The sequence below is a fragment of the Kryptolebias marmoratus genome, linkage group LG18 (assembly GCF_001649575.2).
Source record: "Kryptolebias marmoratus isolate JLee-2015 linkage group LG18, ASM164957v2, whole genome shotgun sequence".
Classification (NCBI taxonomy): Eukaryota; Metazoa; Chordata; class Actinopteri; order Cyprinodontiformes; family Rivulidae; genus Kryptolebias; species Kryptolebias marmoratus.
This window is the reverse complement of record NC_051447.1, coordinates 2,639,232-2,660,736: the sequence shown is the minus strand read 5'-3', so window position 1 is coordinate 2,660,736 and position 21,505 is coordinate 2,639,232. Positions and strand designations below refer to the sequence as shown.

The following is a 21,505-nucleotide window of genomic DNA, read 5'->3' as shown; positions in this document are numbered from 1 at the left end:
TGATGTCTTCGATGTTTTTCTCTTTCTTACTGTTTATTCATTGTCACATGCTGTTTTTATTTTGTTTTTTAATTATGTAAAGCACCTTGAAATGCCTTGCTGCTGAAATATGCTATACAAATAAAATTTGATTGATTGATTGATTGAAAAGACTTTTTGCTTTTCTGCATACAATTAATCCTGCAACAGCTATCCTCCCTTTATGAAGGGTGTAAACCCTCAAAAAATGCAGACAAACTTTTGTTTAATGAAGTGTAGTTAAATTTGTAAATGACTTAAATGTTCAAACCTAATACATGAATGCAAACATAAAAGATAAAAGACTGTAGTGAAAAAATAATGAAATGCATAAAAACAAAGTGTGCATCGTAACTTGACCAAGATTAACTAAGGTTATTTAAATTGGTTGTTTCAAAAGGTTGTTTAGTCTTGCTGCCTGTAGAGCCAAAAATAAAACAAAGACCCAGCAGTGATTTATAGAATGAATAATGAAGTGTAAATTGTTACTTAACACTTATATATAAACAAAAATAATTAGAAGACTAGAAACACTCGGAGAGCGCAAACCTTCACAAACCAAGGCCATGGTGTCATTAAACAATAGCGCAATCCGAAACACAATCTGGATCACACCCAACTTTTAATTAACTGTTTTTTGTGACAACCTCATCATCAAAATCTATTTATTAGTTTACACAAAATCTTGCGACAAACAGACAGACAAACCAACGGATATTACCAAAAACATAACCTCCTTGGCAGAGGTAATGAAGGGATCACCTGTTGGAGCATAAACACGGTTATATTAAAGGGGACACCTGTGACCTTGACCTTTGACCCTGTGTCCTTGAATTTAGTAAAGATGAGATTTTTAGCTGTGCAGTTTGACATGCCTATGTTACAAGGTTACAAAGTTAGAGTACGGGGTCACCTGTGACCTTGACCTTTGAGCAGAGCACTACCAAAATTTATTTACTTGTTTGTTGTGCAACCCCAACATTTCCTGAACATTTTATTGAAATCTGTTCATTAGTTTGTAAGTAATGATCATAACACTACTGAAAACATAACCTCCTTGGTGAAGGTAAAAATGAGAGTAAATGAGTTTCTGTCTGAAGACTAAAAGTAAGTAAAACATGTAAAAAGCCCTGTTTGTTTTCTTCTAGCTTTGTTCCATGTTCAGTTTGCCTTGCCTGACAATAGAAACCTAACCCAGGAATTTTGTGTTTAACCACATAATCAGCATTAAAAGTAAAGGACATTTTGCTCTGTTCCTGTGTGTGTGTGTGTGCGCACAAGCTTCTCAAATAAATTTCCCTTAATGATGGGAATAATAAAATCTATACTTACTGATGCCATTTAACGGCTATAATTAAATCTAAATGCAAGCATCAAACTGGATTATTTTAATAATCAAGCGGCTGTAACTTACATGCAGGCTAGGTTACTCACTGTTCCAAAGGTTCAGCCTCTAATCCAGGCTGTTGTTTAATTATTATTTCATAATGATCATATTGTGAAAAAATAAAGTGAGTTAGAATTTGTCAGTAATAAAAATTTTGTTTTCTCTTTTGTAATGTTAAAAAAAGCAAGAGAGACAGAAAAATCCCATAGACTTCCTACAGTGACGCTAACTGGCATGTCATTAAGCACAGTGTTGCTGACCTACTTCACTGGGACAGAGAGGAGTTACACTGGTATGGGCTGCTGCTGACTCTGACTCATCTGGTGTTAATGGTGGTAAAATGGACAGGAATAAGTTTAATATATGAATATCTTAATAAACATTTCCCTTCGTTTATTAAATGTTAGTGAAATATACACTAGTCAGTAGTTAAGCTTGCTGTGTTATTTCACTGTGGACAATAAGCCAACAGATCTACCCTACCTCTCTTGGAGAAAAACTGGATTACAAATTGACACCCTTTCTTTTCTCTTTCCTTTTTTGAAAACCTGATTTTATTATTTTTCTAGGCAGAATGGTCACTTTCATTCTTAACTTCTGGCACATTTACTGTAACTAAACACTGCCATCATCAAGTGTGCTGAGGCAGGAACAAACCATTTCAGGCAGATACAGGGGGGTGTTCGGTTTTGGTCTGGGAGTGGCTACATTTAACTTTTACTGACAACAACAAGCAAAATGAATGGATTAATTTTTCATGGATTTTTATCATAAATATATATCTTGACCTATTTTCTGAGGGTTCTGTCAGTCAGAGGCCCTTGGAATTGTCCTAAACTTTCTCCCCTATACAGCGGCACTGCCTGCAATACCTTTTGTTGTTTCGTTTTACATCTGCCACCTGTTAATCATCTACTTTCGGGTCTCCCTCAGCTCCTACAGGTACTCTTCCTAGAAAAAAAGATGTTTTTTTTCTTGTTTCTTACCATCCACAGAAGCAAGGATGACCCTGGAGTGATCATAAGCAATAACATTTGCATAGCGGTTCTTAGGCTTGTTGACCTCCAGGTTAGAGTTCTCCCAGGTGAACTGCTGTCCTGGATCAATAGACTAACACGCAAAGGACAGGAAAAGACAATTATAAAAAAAATAAAAAGGAGAGGGGTGTTCATAAGTATTTAATACACTCATGTACAGACAAATGAACACCAACATTTTTCCTATTGTCAGTCCAATTACAGTTTAAACAAGAGTTAAGTAGACTGGACAAATAAGACACACTTAATGTATCTGATTTTAGAGCATTTAATTTTTTTTAATAATATTTGGAAGAAAAATTAAGTTTTTTCTCAATAGCCTCCATGTTTTGAGACCAGGTAATGAAAAAAATCAATGCTGAAATGTTTCATTAGATGCTTATTAGTCCAGTCTAATGAAACAATTAAACATTAATATTTTATCACCTGGTCTCTGTCTTAACTCTTGGTCAGAAATTCAAATGACATGAAGGTTATTTAATTTTGCTTTTTCAAGTGTCACTGGTTTAGTAGTTGGTTGATGGTCCCTAAGCAAACCATTAAGTTTAGGAAGAGGGAGTACATGGAGGTGGGCTGACTGACATCTTACTGCCAGCACCGGGTCAAACGGCAGGAAGACACTGCTGAATCCAGGGAGTACAAATAACCAACCTCGAGTTCCCCTTGTGGTCTGATGCGCTTCCATTTTGTGGAGTAAGTTTGCGGGTTTTTTTTTTTTTAACTTACTGGTGTTTTTGGTATTTGAGGCATTTTTCCTTTACATTGGTTTAGGTGGTTGTATTGTTTTGCTTCTGTCTATTATCTGTGATTACAGCATTTTTCTTTTGCAGCGTTTTTCTGTTGCATTTGTTTTTTTGTGTTTGTATGTTTTGGAGTTTGCATCATTCATGTGTTTGCAGCGCGTTTCGCTGTTTGCTACATGTTTGCGACTGTTGGCTACCATAATATGCCCAATATATTTTATCATAAACACAAAAATTCTAAATGCTCTTACTTTACCAGTTTATTCAAGGTGATCGACAAAGGTCTGTTATGAGTTTTATTTATTTCAGTGAGCAGCTTAAAGAACTTTCAGTTTAATGAAAGAGAGGCTGCAGAGCCCTGTTAGTTCACATAATTAATAAAAAATCAGGGAGGTCAAGAATCACCTCCCTGATAATCACCTCTTTTGATATTTCTAAAATAAGGTTACGCTTAGCTTATGATAAAATAATCTTAAAGAACAGTTGTGTCTGTGGGGTGAGGGAGGCCGAAGACTCCAGGATATCATGACAGGGGTGAGTGAGATTAGGTAGTAGCCGTCCTTGAGATGGAAAAACAAGCTGCTGCAGCTGTTTGTGTGCAGAAAACCCTGGTCTTGGGCACGGTTCATAGTATAAAAAGGAGGTGAAAGCGGAATCACCTCAGACACAACTGGGATCATTTTGCTGTTGTTTCTTCTGTTGGTGAGTTGTTGTCTCCATTCAGTAGAATGTTTGAATAAATGTATGATTTGTAATTAAACCTCTGGTCTGGACTCGTTTTGTGTGTCCGTCTTTCCTGCAACATCCGGGGAACAGTGAGATACACAAGGTAGTGTGGTGATATTCCTCAGAACGGAGTAGATGCCGCATACTGTTTCTCAACACTTCGCAGAATGTTGGCGACCTCTATGCACTATGTGCGTCAGTATCCACTGAGCCCGCTCAGTGATTTTGTGGCCTGCAACTTCATGGTCATGTTGTTGTCATTCCCAATCACTTCCACTTTGTTATTATACCACTAACAGTTGACTATGGAATATTTAGTAGCAGAAAATTTCATAACAGGACTTATTGAACAGGTGGCATCTTATCACAGTACCACACTGGAATTCACTAAGCTCCTGAGAGTGACCCATTCTTTCACAAATGTTTGTAGAAGCAGTCTTCATGCCTAGGCACTTGATTTTATACACCCGTGGCCACGGAAGAGATTGAAACACCTGAATTCAGTGATTTGAATGGGTGATTGAATACTTTTAGCAATATAGTGCAAATATACCTGAACCTAATTCAGGCACAATCTTTTTAGTTTGTGTAGAATAATACATCAGTGTCAGGTGACAAAAGGTTCATTCAGATAGAGAGGTTTTGTCTCATTTTAATAATAATTTACCTCATATTCCTGTGAAAAGCCCAGTGCATCATTGGCCTTGAGTCTCTCAATGTGGTCTGCTAGGTCACAGATAAAAATGGGAGGATGTTCCTTCATCCCTACAGAGACCAGAGACATGAGGACAGCTAAACACAACCAGAAGGAAAATAAAACAGAATAGAATAAAGTTCTCCAGTGCTGCAGGAACCATACAGTTTTCCAGTATGCCTGTAAACTCTTGATGGTAGAGCTGTAGAAGGCTACCAACAGTTTTTCCTCAAAATCATGTCTTGGCAACACTGTGAGGAAATACAGTCACTGCTGGAGGGTTGTACACCCATGTGATGTTCTCTGTTATATGTATCCCATGGAACTTAAGGGAGTACATCCTCTCCACACATTCATTGTTTTTACAGAGTGGTACAGAATCACTTTTATATGTAAAAGTCAAAGAATTATTATAAATACTCTGATCAATTTATCGGGCCCAGATTTCACTCGGATATCTTTGTGTTTTGATATTTTCCTCAGGTGAAATAAAAGATCATATTTTTCTCTTGCTACCAAACACTTGCATGTGTTATTTCATTGACAAACCATGGGATCTATATGAATAAGTATTAAATTTAAGATGTTTGCAGTCATTGTTTTGAATGAATGCATGTGTCCATGCCTTGTGTGTGACAGTTCAGTCTCCTCATCTCCACGGGGTCTGCAATGTGGGCCATCTGTGAGTCTTTCATCCCTAACATGTGCCCATCCTTGGCTGGAGTCGTACGTTTCCTGGAGGAGGGAATGGTAAGAAACAGGAAACACAAAACTAACACATAGAAAATTATATCATCCTCCCTGGTACTTTTCACAAATTGTTGTATTAAAACCTGTAATGAAAAAAAAAGTTTTAGAATTTTTTTGTAATGAAGGTAATGAAAACAAATAGAGTTTAAAGATTTCTGTTTCTCTTTGGGGGATTTTGCTGCTTGCTGCTGAAAGGCAAAAGGCAGGCAGCAGTGTTTTTTTGCCTGTGTATGTAGTTTGTTTATCTGTTAAGAAAATATATCTGGACAGATTTCAATGAAACTGTAATAAAGTAATCATTGGAACTACATCTACTACAACTACATCTACAACTGATTAATGTTTGGAGTCAATACAGTTAAAGATGGCTGCTACGGCTAAGCAACCATAACTTGGCTATGGCTCAGTGGTTATAGCAGTCACCCCCCTCCAAAGAGACAGCCGGAGGTTCAATTCCACTAGTAGGCCACAAGTCAAAGTGTCCCTGGGCAAGACACTGAACCCCTCAATGCCTCGGATGTCCTGGTGGGATTAAGAAGGTCCTTTGAAGTATTCCTCCCACCGCCTGATGACATCACTGATGGAGGTCAACAGCAACCCACTTCCACAATACACAGTGTTGTTAAACACCAGATGGTTTGGCAGAATCTTCTCAGAGATGATCGAGAGGCTCTATCTAAGGCCTCACTGAACTCCTCCCAAACCTGAGACTTTGCCTTAGCAACAGCCACAGATGCAGTTTGCTTGGTCCATCGATACCCCTCTGCTGCTTCTGTTATACTACCAACTAACAAAGCCCAATAGGACTCCTTCTTCAGCTTGACAGCCTCCCTCACGTGGAGTATCCACCACTGGGTTCAAAGATGGCTGCCATGAGAGGAACCAGCAACCTTGCAGCCAACAACTCAGCGCAGCTGCCTTGACAATAGCAGCACGGAACATTGCCCACTCGGACTCAGTGACCCCCACCTCAGCTCGGATGCAGTTGAAAGTCTGCCAGAGGTGGGAGTTGAGATCTTTTTAATGGTTTAGTCTACTAGGCGTTTCAGCAAATCTTCACTATGTGTTCACCCGAGAGTCCAAAACATACAGCTGCAGATCCGATGACAAAAGTCCAAAGACTGTCATTGATCTGCAGCCCCAGGGTGTCTTGGTGCCTTGTGCATCCTTATGTTCGAACATGATGTTTGTTATGACAAACTGTGACTACCACAGAAGTCCAATAACAGCATACCACTCAGGTTCAGATCAGACAGGACGTTCCTCCCAATCATGCTCTACCAGGTTACACTGTTGTTACCAACATGGGCATTGAAGTCCCCCAGCAGAATGATAGAATCCCAAGCTGGAGCACCTTTCAGCAACCCCACTAAGGACTCTAAGAAGGCTGGGTATTCTGAACTGCAGTTCAGCACATAGGCAGACACAACAGTCAGAACCTGTCCCCCCACCCGAAGGGGCAGAGAAGCTACTCTGTCATCTACCGGGGAAATCTCCAACACACAGGTGCCAAGCTGAGGGGCTATAGGTAGCCCTATACCAGCCCAACGCCATGCCAACCGTCCCACATTGGGCGGGACAGTCCCGCATTTAGCCCCCCCTGTCCCTTGTCCCGCATCACCCTGTGCGGGACAGCCAAAAGTCCCGCATTTGGCCCTCACACGCCACACTTTGTATTTCTCACTCAAAAAACCCACATACGCACACAGACTTTTTGTCTCTATATTTAGCGAGTTGTCAAATCCCTCTAGCATTTTCTTAAAGCGACTAGAGACAAATCTAGTGACTTTGGTGGCTAAATGTGAGAAAGCACTCATTCTGCAGCGTACCGTAAGCCCCAAGCACTGACAGCTGTCAATCTCACAGCAGAGAGGAGACCTGCTCCACTCTGTATCCACAGTGGCACTCTCGCGCGCCCCCTCGAGCGCGATTGTTTTCAAGTGAGTTGTGTTGTCATCTGATGACAGAGAGCTAAAGATGGAGAGGCAGAAAACTGAAGAGGCAGAAAGATAAAGATGTAGGCAGGAAAGATGTGTCACAGTTTCACTGTTCCTGCTCTTGGTTCCAGTAGTTTCCACAGCCCATGCCACGCCTCCGTTACCATGACACCACAATCATCCTCATCAGCTTCACCTGTCTGTTCCGGTATTTAAGCCCACAGCTCACAGCTCACAGTTGCCAGATTATTGAAAGGTTCTTCTGAGTAAATGTCCAGCGTATCACAGTTCATGCCTGCCACCAACCCCACGCCTGCACCTTGACCCTCGACCACTGCTTGCTCCTTGTCGGAGACCCTCTCGGACTCAGCCTTTTGGAAACGGACCCTGCTCTCCTTCTCTGGACTTCGCTTTCTGGTTTGTGCTTTTCTGGATTTGTCTTCCAATCTCGGATCTCCTGGTTCTCGACCCTCGCCTGCCCCCGGACTCTGATTACTGCCTTGCCCCCTTCACAAAGGACTTTACTCCAGGAATTGCTACTAGCTTACCTGTCTGGACGATCTCCTGCTGCCCCACCGAAGCTCCGGTCCAGGCTATAGGTAATCCAGATAGTGTTTTGCCACTAATAAAATCCTTAAAACTTCATAGTGGTTTGCGTGTTCTGAATCCTGATCTGCCAAGCCTTGTCAAGATGAAAGCTTTTCAAGAGGAGACCTGGAAATGTTCAGGTTAGCTAAAGCTACTAATATTAATAAATAACAAGTTAGAACTTACTGATCAGTATTTACAATATAACAGCCGATAGGATGGAGAGAAAGATCAAAACTTGAGAGCCCTGATCTTAAGCAACTATGATATGTGTTTAATTCAAATTAATTGATCAGAATTCAGGAAAATCATGTTGAATCTATGATGTTTGTGAGTATTTCTGGGAGTAGGTTTTTTTGCAGGATGTTTTAAAGACATGATCAGCTGATGAATAGATAAGCTGTGTCTGGCAAAACGTTTTATATACAACTGTACATATTTGGGCATACAGATTTAAACACAGATAATGTAATACTTAAAATGTGAATGTATGTGTATGGTTGAGGGGAGGGGGGGGGGCGCTATGTTGTCCCACATTGACGTTCCCAAATGTTGGCAAGTATGCTCTCACCATGGGCAACTCCAGAGTCCAATAAGGTGCAGCCCTTCTCAACGAGATTGGTTCCAGAACCCAAAATGTGCATAGCGGTGAGCTCTACTATATCTAGTCAGCACCTCTCAACGTCACAAACAAGTTCAGGCTCATTACCAACCAGAGAGGTGACATTCTAACCAAGCTAAGGTTAGAGCGGCAAGGCCCCAACATGGCTGCTGCCCACAGCACTATGCACACAACTAGTATTGACCCTACTGCAGATGGTGGGCCCACAGGAAAGCAAACCCATGTAACTCGTTTGGGCTGAGCCTAACTGGGCTCTATGGGTAGAGTCCTGATCACCAGGCACATGGCGACAAAGCCCCTCCTCCAGGCCTGGCACCAGGGTGAGGCCCCTATAACCCACATTAGGGGGAGGGACTTAAATACTGTTGCTGTCTTTTGTCCATATATTATGGGTCCCAAGAGTGGTATCACAGTTATAAAAAAAAAAAAGTAATGTACCTGTAAAGGTGCATAAACAAGGAGATGACACAGGCTGCTGTGTGTCAGTTCTTTATCCAAAGTGCATCTGTTTATTGACTAACAGTAATACCAAAATATCTATGTGTAGATATCTAGCCCTTAAAATAAAAGGACTGTGTTTGAAAAAATGCTTTAGTTCCTCACATTTTTATGCAATCATTTTGTTCAACCTACTCAATTAAAGCTGAAAGTCTGTCCTTCAACTGCATCTGAATTGTTTTGTTCAAAATTCATTGTGGTAATGTACAGAACCAAAATTAGGAAAACGTTGTCTCTGTCCAAATATTTTCGGACCTAACTGTACTTAAATGCAGACTACCTGTAGTTCAAACAAGAAAACTCAGACTCAAGCTAATGATGAAGGGGCAAAAAGTCACTAAGTGTTTGAGGGTTCAGAAAACAGAAAGTCACTAACCTCTCCTGTTTGCTGCATCCACAGAAAGCAGGTAGAAAATGAGTAGAAAGAGAAAGGATTAGTTTTTCTCTTCAGCTGGGAATAGCAGGAACAAGCAGTGTGTTTAAATTCAGTTCTAATTCAAAATAATTTCATTTGTGGCTAATTAAATTCAGTTTTAAATTCTGTTATATAAATTATAGAAATGATAACAAGTGAAAAATAATGTTCGGAAATAAATGCAAAATATTTATAAATTACCACTGTTTTTATCAGAGAGTAATGTTATTAACAAAATATATAATTTGTAAATAATAATAAATCATATACAATCACATTTTTGACAAAGTAGGGACATAATGTAAAATGGAAATATAAAACAGAATGTAATTCAATTTGCAAATTGCATAAACCTATATTTAATTCACAGTGGGACACAGTAAACATATTCAATGTTTAAACTAAGGTATTGTACCAATTTCAGGGAAAACTAAGATAATTATGAATTTGAAGGCAGCAACATGTCTCAAAAGTAGATTAATTGGCAACAGGTCAGAAAGAGGACTAGCTATACAAAGAACATTTTAGAATTCTATTAGAACTTCTGTTAGAAGTAAAATTGATCCAAGCTCATTTAAAATGAACTAAGGCTAAGTGGAAAACCATTCTGTGGTCAGATGAATGACTTTCAAACCTGGTTAAAACTAAACTTTCTGAATGTTAATGAAATTAAAACTTACCAGCTTTGGTAAAAGAATTACTTTTGACACTCTTGGCCCCTTGGCTACATACAGTCAATCTGGTGTCAGGAATCTGGGTTGTTTTGGAGTTTTAATTCTAGTTTCATTATTATTTTTTGTTCCTTAGTCTCTTTTTTTGATTTGATCAGCCTTGTTTCTGTTTCACTTTAGTTCAGTTCTCCTTAGTGATCCTAGTTTAATTATGTTTATTTATTTCTTGTGTCTAGTTCTTTGCTTCAGTTAGATTAATTTTCCGAGACCCCTGTTTGTGTATTCTCCCTCACCCCCTGTGCCATTTTCTTTCTCTCTCCTCAGCCTGACTTCTGCTCTCTCCCCTCACACCTGCAATTCGTTAGCTCATCAGCTCCGGACTATTGTTCCAGCATTCACCCTCACAATATTGAAACCCTTCTCCTGCTCTCACTCCATGCTGGTTACTCCCGTTAATATCCTGTTTTCTTCCCCATTTTTTTCCTTGCTGGCTTTTTGTTCCTGATTCCTCTTTAAGTTCCGGCTCTCTGTGCTCCATGGTTTTTGTAAGTTTTTTGTACTGCTTTTTTCATTTAATTGCGAAACCTACTTGCCGCCTCTGCCTTGCTACATTTGGGTCCACCATAACCAGTAGTGCTTTTTTTTTTTTTTAACAGTGTCCATGTCAAATGCAACGGCTGAACGGAGCTTCTCCAGCCTCCATCAACTGAAAACCTACCGTCTGGTCAACAATGTCGGAACATCACCTTAACTGCCTCCTCTTCCTACAAATTCACAAAGAGTTGACTGATAGTCTGGACCTAAAAAAAAATACTCCGCAACTTCTGCTTTGCTAGTGAGGAAGGAGGGGAGGTGTACTTTGCAAAATTCTGAAGAAAAATTAGTCTCATTAGGACATGTTAATAGTTTATAACATCAGTTATTTTTTCCACTATGGAAAATAAACAATAAAAAAGCAGAAGCTTATTGGGGGGAAAATGGTTCCATGCGCCCTGGATGTCTGAGATTAGCCTCCATCATGGCCATTTCTGAGTGACATGCATTTAGAAACCAAAACAGACCTGCTGCCACAGGCTCTGATAATTTTTTTTCTTCTGTTATTTCAGAGATGAGAAGGTAATTATCTTCTCCTCCTCTGGCTAAATGTTCTCCAAAGCGACCTGCCATCGCAGCGCAGTTGCAAACTCCAGCTGCTTTTAGACAAGCAAAAATGACAAACTATCCATGCAATTACTTATCTACCCTGACAGCAAAAGTTATCTGCTCTGGGCCAAATATAGGTGAGCATTTTGGCCTGGACCCATAAATGGACTTGGGCCCGGGGTCGCTTTTTTTCTAATGGCCCGAAACCACCATGGATCTAGGTCAGAAGTGGCCCACGGGTGCTATAAATATACTTATTTACTTATAAATATTTCATTTTTAGGCTGATTTGGATCAGAGCCAAAACGTTTTTTGTAGGTGTCAGATAGGCTCATGATCCCAGCCCAACCTGGAGCTGGCGCATGTTCGTGCAGATCTGTTATTCAGATCTGGCCACTTGTAAACGGATTTGGCCTAGATCTGAATGCTGTAGGTTTTGTCTGTGCCTCTGTCTGTATCTAGACAGAGAGAGAGAGATGTCAGTCACAGCTTGTCAACATTGTGTGTAGCCTGTGTAAATGTCTGGGGAGACCAGTTGATGGGCAGGGCCATAAAAAGGGGGCCAATGGCCTTCTGGTCCCCCCAGTTCTGGCGTTGTTGATGATGCTCCTATACCTGCCCACATATTCATAAGTTTTCACAGTCTTTATAATCTTCATAATCAAATGAAAAACAAATACTAGCAAAATTATTTTCTTATAATATATTACAATAAAAATGTAATCCTAAAGTAGTTAAACAAATTTAAAGTAATTTCAAATATGAAAAAGATAAATAGCTCCTACAATCTCCTTAACATCTACACTCCAGTAAGAGCACTCTGGTCTACTAACAATTTCTCTGAGGTGCTCCAAGAGACAAATTAAAATATAGAGGTGATCGGGCTTTTACAGTGGAACAGTTTACCTCTTCATATATGGACCTCTGAGACTGTTGGGTCCTTTTAATCTTTGATTAAGACCCATCCATCTTGTTTCCCCAGTTTTTGATTTAACCAGATTATGAGATTCAATAGACATGATGGTTTTATGTTGATTTTCTGTATTTTTTCTTTTAGTTCTTCACTTAATATTTCTTATATTTTATTGCTTTTTATTGTTGTTTTCAAACTTCTGGTTTAACTGAATTGTAAAGCACTTGTCAGCTTATGTTGTTTTTTATGTTTTTATTGTGCTGTAAAAATACAACTAACTAACAACATCTCTGCTTTGGCTCGTCTCACTCACCTTTTGAAAAGTAAAATGGCAATGACTGTGATGATTATAATGATGACAGCCAGGACTGGACCCATGACCCACAGCATCTCTGGATCCTCTTGAGCCTGTCGGATCACTCCACTGAGTTTCACCATGAAGCTTTCAGAGAATGGAGAGGCTGCAAACATCTTCTGCTTCAAAGGATCAAAGAAGGAACAGGTTACATCCACACAGGACCAACAGAACACTAAAGAAATGCATTCATGTTTTTTTCCCACATTAGTGCTTAGGCTCAAAAGTCAATAATATTCCACTAACAATATACAAAGGAGGAATGTAAATCCATCCACATCTTTACCCGCTTCTCCATTTTTGGGTCGCGGGAAGCTGGTGCCAGAGGAATGTAAATGTTCTTTGATACTTAATGATGAATTCTCATCAGAAAAACTGATGCAGTTGTACCTTTTAGCTTTCTATTTATTTCTCCCCGTCTTTCTTTGTTTCTTGCTCTTGTTGCTGTTGTGATCGCTCATCTACCTGTTTTAGCTTAGGGCTTAATCCTTCAAACCAAAGAAGGTGAATACAGATTCATGCACTGTTTTTCTACTTTTCACTTTATTTAGAATTATTAACATATTTTCTTTGTTAAATACCATTTTATTACCATAAACTTCTAAATCAGGGGTCTACAACCTGCTGTTTTAGAGCCACATGTTGCTCTTCAACCTATCTAATGTGGCTCCTTTTATCTATGTCCGTTTTTGCAATGGCATGGTTCTCAATCAGAAAAAGGTGGAATGTTCTGGGTCAGGGATGGGTCTCTATCTCTAGTGAAGGAGTTCAAGTATCTGTGAGCCTCGTTCATGAGTGATGGCAGGATGTTGCGAGAGATGGATCTACAGATTGGAGATTCGTCTACATTAATGAGGGTGTTGTGCCAATCTCTCATGGTGAAGAAGGAGCTAAGCTGAAGGAAAATCTCTCTATTTACTGGTCTGTCTATGAACCAACTCTCTCCTGTGGTCATGAGGTATGGGTCATGACCAAAAGAACGAGATCCTGGATCCAAGCAGATAAAATGAGCTTACACTCTTAAAGGTTACTGGGCAATTTTTAAAGTGAGAATAGAAAACATAAGAGGGGGAGGGATTGCAACAATTTTTCATGATTCACTTAACTGTAAAAAGGTTTTTCTGGGCAAATTTGACTCTTTTGAATACCTGGGAATTGAGATACAAGGTCATAGACAAGCTCTGACACTAACCTTATAAAAAACTCCAAATTGTGGTGATTGGTGGTTTGTGTGTGTGTGAGTGTTTCCTGGTGGGCCGTCTTGGGCAGGTGATTGACGCCTTGTCACCACTCCTCCCACACCTACGGTGGATCAGGCTGATCAGGGGCAGAGGAGTACTTAAGGCTGTGGTGGAAACCAGACCAGTGCTGGAGCATTGTTTGCCTTGTGGTAATGTGCAGAGCTTTCGTGAACTTCGCTACCTTGAAAATCCTTGTTGTGACCTTTGTTGTTGCTTTTGCCTCGAACCCGTTTTTAGGGTTACCTGTCCGTTCTGGAACCAGTCTGGTCTGCATCCGAAAACTCACCATCAAGCTAAGTACTCACCTCTTCACCAGTGCCTGTCTGCTCCTGTTACTGCTGCCACCTGGAATTACGGAACCTACCTGCCACTCTCTGCAATCACCACCAAACCATCACTGGAGAATACTCACCTCGTCTTCTCTTCTGGGTCCTGGACTTCACCTGTATCGTAAGAACATTTACTGGAAAGATCACCTGCGCCATACTTACCTTCCACTTCCTGTAAGACTCTATTACTCACAGCGCCTTCTGCTTCCCAGGTCCCGGTTCCTGCTTTCACCCATACACTTCCTGTTCATTGTAAATAAAATCACTTATCGTTACATCTGGTCTTAGAGTCTGTCTGTTGCCGAACTGCTCACTTGGGTAATAGTCCGAATCCTGACACAAATTATGTGGAAAATTGATTCACTGACTTTAGTGAGCTTCTATCTGTTATATGCATTGATTAGGAGATTGTGGGAGATTTCAACATCCACGTTGACAAGCCCGAAGACCGAGGCACACAAATGCTGTGTGATATACTTGTCTGACACAACAAGTTAAACAGGAAATGCACAATCGAGGACACACTCTTGACTTGTTTATCAGTAAGGGTCTAAATATTTCCAAGGTCTCTGTAGCTGATGTTGTCCTGTGTGATTATTTCTCAGTTATTTTTGAAAGTACAGTCTCCATTGATTCACTTAGCAAAACAGATGTTATCACAAAACGTTCTTTTACAGACAACACAGCAGAAACTTTGAATCAAATCTATTCTTCCACCTCACTTCTATGCTGTAATCTTGTAGATGAGTTGGTAGATAACTTCCATTGTAAAATTTCAGGTATTGATTCTATTGCTCCCATTAAAGTGAAGGTCGTGTCTGGTAGGAACAACTGTCCATGGAGATATGCACAAATAGTTAGATCCACAAGAAACCTTTGATGTAGGGCTGAACATAAATGGCGTAAAACTCGACTTCACATTTATTATGAAATCTACAAAGAAAGACTGCAAAGCTATTACTCCTCATTAAAACATACAAGGGAAACATTCTTTGTGGAAATCATAAACATAAACATTAACAATGCGTGTGTTTTATTTGCCACTGTTGATAGGCTCACAAACCCTCCTGTGACTGTACCACCTGAACTCCACTCTAACAGGGCCTGCAATGAATTTGCCAACTACTTTGCAGAGAATATTAAAAAAATTTAAAGGGTCAATCTGCACATCCGCACAAAATCCAATATCAATGCTATGCCCAAACATAACAAATGCAGGGAAAATGACTAAATTTCAACTACTCAACTATAAGAGCTTAGAAAAAATTATGAATCAATTAAGCTCCTCCTCCTGCTGTCTTGATATCTTACTAACAACTTTCCTAAAGAAAGTTCTGCCTGTCGTTGCATCTGATCTGATTCAAACAGATGTAGGATGTAGTCTTTGCCTCACTGGGTCCATCCAGACACAAACATGAAGCACCTGCTCGCACATAACACATTTCACCACTCAGCCTTCTGCATGCGTAATTACGCGCTCCATGCACAACAGCGCACCAGAGAAGCGAATGATTCCTGGTGAAAGAAGGGCTGATATAACAGACCTGCTGCTGTGAATAAGAACAACGAAGGTTACAAACTGTAACAGTGTGATGATGAGCAGAGCAGGTCAACAACTCCTCAAGAGGAACAGTTCAATAACAATAACTTCAGCAGTCATGAACTGTGACTGATAATAAACATCTCACACTGCGTCTGCGTGCAGGCAGCTGTGAGCCCAAATGAACGCTCCATGAAATAACAATCATCATTCTGTCAGAACCCTGAGAACAGAATGGGTCATGGAGAAAGTGGAGACATCACGTAGATAAAAATGAATAAATGAGCACGGAGATGACCAAGAAGCTGCCGTGCAAATATCCTCCACTGTCATCCCTCCATGCAGAGCCGTGGAGGATGAAATGCCTCTGGTGGAGTGAGCTGTGAGGTTCTGTGGAGCAACTTTTAAGCTTTCAACCCATAAAATAATAGTGACAAAGGTGTGTGACCCCATCTGTTGGCTGTTTAAATATCCAAAAATGCTAATGACCCTCTTAAATAAGACCATAATGAATACACAAACAGTCCTAACATCCATTATGCTATCTTTCAAAATCAATTTATGATCTGTATTTCAATTCTCTGTCACAATTATGGTGCAAATATATAATAAAAACTAGGTTTTTAATTGCAGGTTGTTATCTGGAGATTATCTAAGGACCCCTACTTGGTGTTGGGTGACCCACATTTGGGTCCCGACCTCAACTTTGGGAAACCTTGCTCTGGAGGATCCAGCCCAGAGGAGCTGTAAGCCTCAGAAATAGCCTCACACAACCAATGTGAGAGACGCTGAACAGATAAAGGATGTCCTGCAGAGCTGTCTCTGTAATGCACGAACAGATGCTGAGAGCGACACAGTGCAGCTATGTGTGCCAGGTAACACGAGAGCGCGTGCACGGGACAGAGGAGATGACAGAGGAGGTGGCTTCCGCTTCAGAGTTATGAGGAGGAGGATAAAATCCATCCAAAATTATCTGAATGAGCTTGTGATGCTTTTAGGAGTAAAAGCAGGGTTGGACACAGCACAGCTGAGCTGCCGTCAGCTTGAATTCTGAGACATGAAGGAGCAACAGAGAGCAGATAAATCACTCACTCTCTTTGCAGATGTCAGAGCTAACAGCAGGGCTGTTTTAAAAGACAGAAATTTAAGTGGAGCCTGATCTAAGGGCTCAAATGGAGCTTTAACCAGTGCGCGCAGAACCAGCGCTAAATCCCACTGTGGGGCTAGTGGACGTGACACAGGTCTGTGTCTCCGTACACCTTTCAGAAAAGCTTCATCAGTGGGTGGTTAAAGACTGTTCCATCACCGAAACCCTCATGACAGGAAGAAATAGCTGCAGCATAAGTTTTAATTGTGCTGAATGCTAATTTTCTGTCCATCAGCTGCTGCAGAAATGACAGCACGCAGCTTAATGGACATGAAATGGCCTCCACGCCTTTCTCCGTGCACCAGCGCTGAAAGGCTGCCCACTTTGATGTGTACAGCGCTGTGGTGGAAGCGGCTCGTGCGCCCTGGATCGTGCGCACCACATCCTGTGGGAGGCCCAGCCTTTCTAGGCAGATCCGTTGAGCAGCCAAATCCAGAGATGCTGACCTATTTCCGGGTAACTCCTGATCGCTCCTCCCGCCCAAAGGAGCGCATCTCCCTCCACGGCAGCTTCCATGGGCGGCCCAACACCAGTTGCTGTAGGTTCGGGAACCACTGCTGCTCAGCCGAACCTGCTTCAGATCCGAGAGATCAGCTTGGGATGAAGGCTCCAGTCCCTGTGGCGCGGACCGCGCCTCGACATGATGTCCGCTCCTCTGTTCAGGACATCGGGAATGTACACTGCTTTTCAAAAACCTGCTCTCCCTGCCGCCGTCACCCGCCTCGGAAAGTCTCTGGGGTGAACCCGTGGGGGGCTCAGACAGAAAGGGCTGTATGTCTGCCTCTGTACTGTTCTGGCAAAAAACAAGGGATTTTTCCAGACTCGGTCTGCTGAGAAGAATCAGTTTTAGCTGATATGACAGAGTGCTTTGTGGAACTTGCTGAGATGCAGTGCCTCCTAAACACCTGTTTAGAGGTTACCGGCTTGTTCTGCACGGGGAATGTGTGAGGCGTGGCTGCTGTGAGATCAGTTGATCTGACAGGCAGGCTGGAATTTGCCCTTTATGTTTTATTTCAAAACACACATTATTAAAATCACGCACATTCCCCCCAAGGAGTCATTTCCTGGACTGCCTTCTCCGTGGGCCCTGCGACTGGCTGGTCCAGGACACCGCCTGCTGACGGCCTTTGCAGAAGCGCTGTGTCGCTGGTTGGCACGCCAGGAAGAACTGTTCCCTGGTGGAGAAGAGGAGCGGGGCGGATGCCACTGCCGCAGCTGTGGAGTACCTCTGCTGCTGTTGCTGGCCACGGCGGTTCCTCCAGAGGCCAGAGGAGCGGAAGTCGGGCTGTAGGGTCACTAGGTGGCGTACCGTCTCTGACACCTCCTCGGTCCTCTGCGACTTCTTGAGAATGGTGATGGGGCCTTCCAGCAGGTCCTTTTGTAGCTTCTCGGGCATGGATGGCGAGAGGCAGAGCCAGGTGGTCCTCTGGACCATGGTCATCCAGGCGGAGACGCGGGATAAGCAAACCGCAGAAGTGGTGCATAGGTTCAAGTTGGCATCTGCGGCTTTGCAGAGGGAGCTCTTCATCTCCTCCAACAGGTCCGCCAGATCATTCAATCGGGGTGGGGGAGGGAGAGGGACACAGAGTCCCTTTGCACTAGCGGCCTCCTGGATTATGCCGGGCAGTTCAAGTAGGAGAGTGTCTACAGCTGGGAGCTGAGTGGTCGCTGACATAGGAAGACCTGAGGTAGCTGAGCATCCGCTCGGCCGTCCTTCTTCCTCCATCACACTCTCCAGGTGGAAAGAAGCAGCGGGGCTGCTGCTAGCATTGCCTTTGCCGGAAGAATCATCCTATTCACGGCCCTGCGTCAAAAAAGGCAGTGGCATCGATCAGCGAGTGTCCAGCGCCAGTACCATCTGGATATCTTACGTTCTTCTTCGCTCTTTAGACAGTACTTGCTGGCTAAAGAAAAAATGGGAGCTGAGTGCCCTGTCTCACCATAATTTATATGGCTGACAATGTCCTCCACACTGTTTCCAACAGACTTCAAAACACAGCACTGCCATCTTCTGATCTCTGGGGATTTTAATCCCATCTTTCTGTCCTCCACTCTGCCCACCTTCTTACCAAGTATGTCAACCGCCACAGCAGAGACAATAAAACACTACATTTATTGTATGACAAATAAAAATAAAAACGTAAGGCAAATCGCTGAAAAAGCAAGTGATTTTCTGGTAATCTGGAAATTACCAGATTTTAAGGAATCATAAAAGAGACCAGCATCATACTCACCATCATAGACAGGTTTTCTAAAGCCTGTCACTTCATTGCTCTTACCAAGCTCCCTTCATCTGCTGAAATCACTAAACTCCTTTTCCGTCATGTCTTTAGACTCCATGGCATCCCTACAGAGATTGTCTCCGACCAAGGTCCCCATTTTGTTTCGCAAGTTTGTAGAGACTTCTATTCTATCCTGGGCGCCAAACCCAATTTTTCATCCGGTTTCCATCCACAAACCAATGGACAGTGCGAACGCCTAAATTAAGAATTTGTAAACACCCTTCCCTGCGTTTGTGCCTCAAATCCCACATCCTGGAGCATCCACCTTCTATGGATAGGGCACTCCTACAACTCTCACATTTCCTCAGCCTCAGGATTATCTCTATTTGAAGAATCCCTGAGCTATCAGCCATCCCTCTTGCCTTCTACCTTCCCTGACTCAGTCATTCCCTCTGACAGATCTCACCTCCAAACCTGTCACAAAATCTGAAATAAGACACAAGCAGCCTTACAGCGTACCTCCACCCAAAACAAGAAATTCACTGATCGGAAACATATCCCTGCACCTACATACTCACCCAGACAGAAGGCAGGTTTTCCCCCAGCATATTATAAGCCTGGCGGGCCGCCAGGCTTTGGTGAGCTGGCCGCCAGGCTAAGCTCCACTTGTTTATTATAAATACGTATTTTTTTATACACGTTTTTCTTCCCCAAAAGCGCTGCCTTTATCTACCTCACCGCACGAGGCTACGTGTGCCAACAGTGACACAATCGCGCTGTCCCCGCCCCTGCGCGAAGGTCCCGCGCGGTGTCGCATTGCGCGCCTTTTATAACTTGGTGTGGACTGAGCGCGCCGCGCTCCATTCAACCATCTGCTCTCTTTTTACCATATTTCCACTAGTTACGTAGCTTACTGCCCCCTGTCTTTTTGGAGAATACTGCACCGATGAAAGAGCCAAGTATAAACGCCCCCAACGTGCACTCAGGTCTGTGCGCTGTTCGAAGTTCGCGCTGAAGTCCTCCTGATGCCGCTGGATTATTTCTTTTGCCTTTTTTCCAATAAATTGTCTTAAAACCAGCTATTGTGTTCGTAGTTGCTACTTAAGTGTATTAGCTTAGTGATAACACTAAGCTGCAATACTAGTTCTGAAAAAGTTTGGGACATTGTGAAAAATATAAAAAATATGCATTTATTTGTAAATCCATGCATCCTTTTTCTTTACCTTCTTCTTCTTTGTGGGTTGCAGGGACCTGATGTCTACCTCCAATGTGCAAGAGACAAGGGACACCCTAGACAGATTACAAGTCCATCACAGTGACACAGAGACAAACAACCATTCACACTAGGGCTGCAACTAACGATAATTTCAATAATCGATTAATCGGGCGATTATTTTCTCGATTAATCGATTAATCGGTCATCTTGGAATTCATTCATTCATTCATTCATTCATTCATTCATTTTGGCCCACATAAAAAAGTTATCTGTATGTAAAGGAGTAGGTTGATGTAAAACTTTTACTACTTTCTTATTTTTAAATAAATCAATATAAATTCAACTCAACATTCTCACTTTATATACTTAGCTCTCAAGCAGAAAATAACAATAGCTTATTTACCACCCGTGTTTCACATCTCTAAAAAACTTACAACTAAATCAATTAAACACACACACTACAAGTACCATTAAAACAATTAATTACATAAATAAGTAGTTGTAAATTTAGTTAAATGTTGCCTCACTCTTCACTTGCATGCAGTGATCGATCCATGACTAAACATTACTTTGTGATGCCACCGGGTGGCGCTGAAAGCAGTGTGCAGTTTCCTGTATGCTAACTGCTGCTAACAGAGCTCACAGAGCTAGTTCTGCTGCTGAACAACTTTAAGACTAAACACAAAACCCTATTCAGCAGATTCTAACCTGCAGTGAGTAAAATATGCCCCCAAAACGGTGATGGAGTAGCAGAAAGAAAGTTTGCAGTGAGGAAGAGGAGCCGTAGCTTCTTCATCATCATACGGAGCGAACAGTTTTTTTGTTTTTTTGTTTTTTTACGGAGCGGACGGAGCAATGACTTATATTTGGGACGGAGTTTGTTCAGCAAAGGCGCTGCGGGTGACGTCACCGTTTCCGCGACAACGTTAGTGACGCATGAATTGCGCGACACATATCGGTAATGAATTTTGTTGCCAACGCTTTTAATTATCGAATTTTATCGAATTTTATCGATTTTATCGATTCGTTGTTGCAGCCCTAATTCACACTCTCACTCACAACTAGGGACAATTTAGAGTTACCAATGAACCTATCATGCATGTTTTTAGTCTGTGGGAGAAAACTGGAGTACCCAGAGTTAACCCATTTGTGCACAGGAAAAACATGCAAATGCCAATAAGAAAGGTCCCAGGCCAGGAGGCGACCCTTTAACCTTCTTCCTGGGAGGCGATAGCTCTAACCACTGAAGCACTTTGAGTCGCCTTGTGCTGAAAAGTGCTATATAAATAAATGTACCTACCTACCTACCTACC

At 41.9% G+C, this 21,505-nt stretch overlaps 1 protein-coding gene across 4 annotated transcripts in view; it reads right to left on the bottom strand.

The window, feature by feature from the left end:
- Positions 1-21,505, bottom strand: part of LOC108247515 (receptor-type tyrosine-protein phosphatase F) — a 147,656-nt gene that overhangs the window by 29,138 nt on the left and 97,013 nt on the right. For 3 of the 4 annotated variants that reach the window (XM_017435682.3, XM_017435685.3, XM_017435688.2), the window contains 5 exons: positions 12,456-12,619; positions 9,377-9,388; positions 5,231-5,340; positions 4,579-4,676; positions 2,392-2,515 (listed from right to left, as the gene is read on the bottom strand). In XM_017435682.3, coding sequence (XP_017291171.1) covers positions 2,392-2,515; positions 4,579-4,676; positions 5,231-5,340; positions 9,377-9,388; positions 12,456-12,619 — 508 coding nt within the window. The remainder of the gene's footprint in view (positions 1-2,391; positions 2,516-4,578; positions 4,677-5,230; positions 5,341-9,376; positions 9,389-12,455; positions 12,620-21,505) is intronic. The other variant, XM_017435684.3, reaches the window with a different exon arrangement.